Source organism: Aplysia californica, unplaced genomic scaffold (assembly GCF_000002075.1).
Source record: "Aplysia californica isolate F4 #8 unplaced genomic scaffold, AplCal3.0 scaffold00123, whole genome shotgun sequence".
NCBI lineage: Eukaryota > Metazoa > Mollusca > Gastropoda > Aplysiida > Aplysiidae > Aplysia > Aplysia californica.
In genome coordinates, this window is record NW_004797393.1 from 177,445 (window position 1) to 178,875 (window position 1,431).

Below are 1,431 nucleotides of genomic sequence, written 5' to 3' on the forward strand. Positions count from 1 at the left end.
GGGGGGGGATGGTTCGAGATTTTTACATATTTTTTGTTTGTGAAGGGGAATAATTAGGGTGGGTTTTTTTCTTTCTTTCTTATTTATTCATCATTTTGACCTTCGCAAGTCAAGACTGTCGCTATCGTAGAATAATTCTTTGACTGCTCGTTTTTCTTGCATTGTCTCCCTAAATGACATGATCTAAACTGTGCCGACGGTGATTTGATGAAAAACCCTTGCATTAAAAAGAAGGACTTGAACATTGTTGTTTCAGATGCTGTACTTCATCCTTATGACCTTCGTGCTTGTGGATAGCTCCCATCACCTGGACGCCAACTCTAGCTTCGTGACCTTGAACTTCATAAACCTGCTACGACTAGCCACCAACGTGCTTCCGGTGTTAATTCAAGCCTCTGCCAAGGTGACTCGAGAACTAAATAGTATAACTTATTGTGTTTGTTGTAGTTATAGGCTGGTTTTTCTTCTCTTTACTTTCTCTTTCTGTTTTTCTCCCTCTTTCTCAGCCTTTGTCTCTGTCTGTCTGTCTGTCTACCTGTCTGTCTGTCTGTCAGCTTGCTTACTAGTAAAAAAGTGAAAGATAATTAGGTAATTATGGCTTTGTTCCTAGTTCTTTTGGGGACGTTGTCTTGTCTGTTTGAACGTAGACGAAAAAGTCGCAGCATTGAAGACGTTTAATAACGGTAATTGTGTCGACATGTTTTTCTTTATTCAAACAAGCAAACAAACAATTGGTCGCTTTAAAGCACAAGGGGGCTATCCCGAAAAATGCTGTTTTGAGAAAACCGAAGGTAAATTTTTTGCCCCATGTTCAGTTACTTTAAAAGACAAGGAGGAGTTTTCTCTATAACCAAGCAAATATGTACACACCAATGAAACCAAACTTCTCCTATTTGTAGGGCAATGCCCACTTTTGGTGTTGGTCAAGATTTCTGGAAACCCCCGAAATATGGGTTAACTCGATTGTCCTCAAAAGCGACCAAATATCAAATGAGGTATCAGGTACAGCAAGATTATGTTTAAAACTGCAGGTTGTCTTTTTCCCTCTATTCTTCAGGTAGTGACATCTGTGAAAAGACTCAACAAATATCTCAACTCTGAGGATATCAGCCGGCAGAGTCTTTACAGGAATACAGATGATGGTAAAGGATACTTGGAAGTAAAAAAGATATAGCAAAGAAATGTTTGTTTGTTTTTGTAAAGTGTTTTACGGCGCTCGCAACTGCATGAGGTCATATGAGCGCGCTGGACACACCTAATATTTTCAGTTGGTAGGAATGTTCAATTATCCCCCGGTGGCGGCCGAAGCCTACTCTTATCGATTTTAGACCATCAAGGGATCTTTAACGTGCGCAACTTGCACACGGGCCCTCCGAGATTTTTCGCCCTTGTCCGAGAAGGCTAGGTGTAGATCTTTCCTACCAGAAGATC

The 1,431-nt window shown here is 40.7% G+C and overlaps 1 protein-coding gene across 1 annotated transcript in view; it reads left to right on the forward strand.

Moving 5' to 3' along the window:
* The window catches only part of LOC101860803 (multidrug resistance-associated protein 1), a gene marked incomplete in the record, with an annotated part of 27,609 nt that overhangs the window by 1,888 nt on the left and 24,290 nt on the right, over positions 1–1,431 (forward strand). Inside the window, 2 exon segments of the mRNA XM_035969170.1 lie at positions 257–403; positions 1,058–1,142. Coding sequence (XP_035825063.1) covers positions 257–403; positions 1,058–1,142 — 232 coding nt within the window.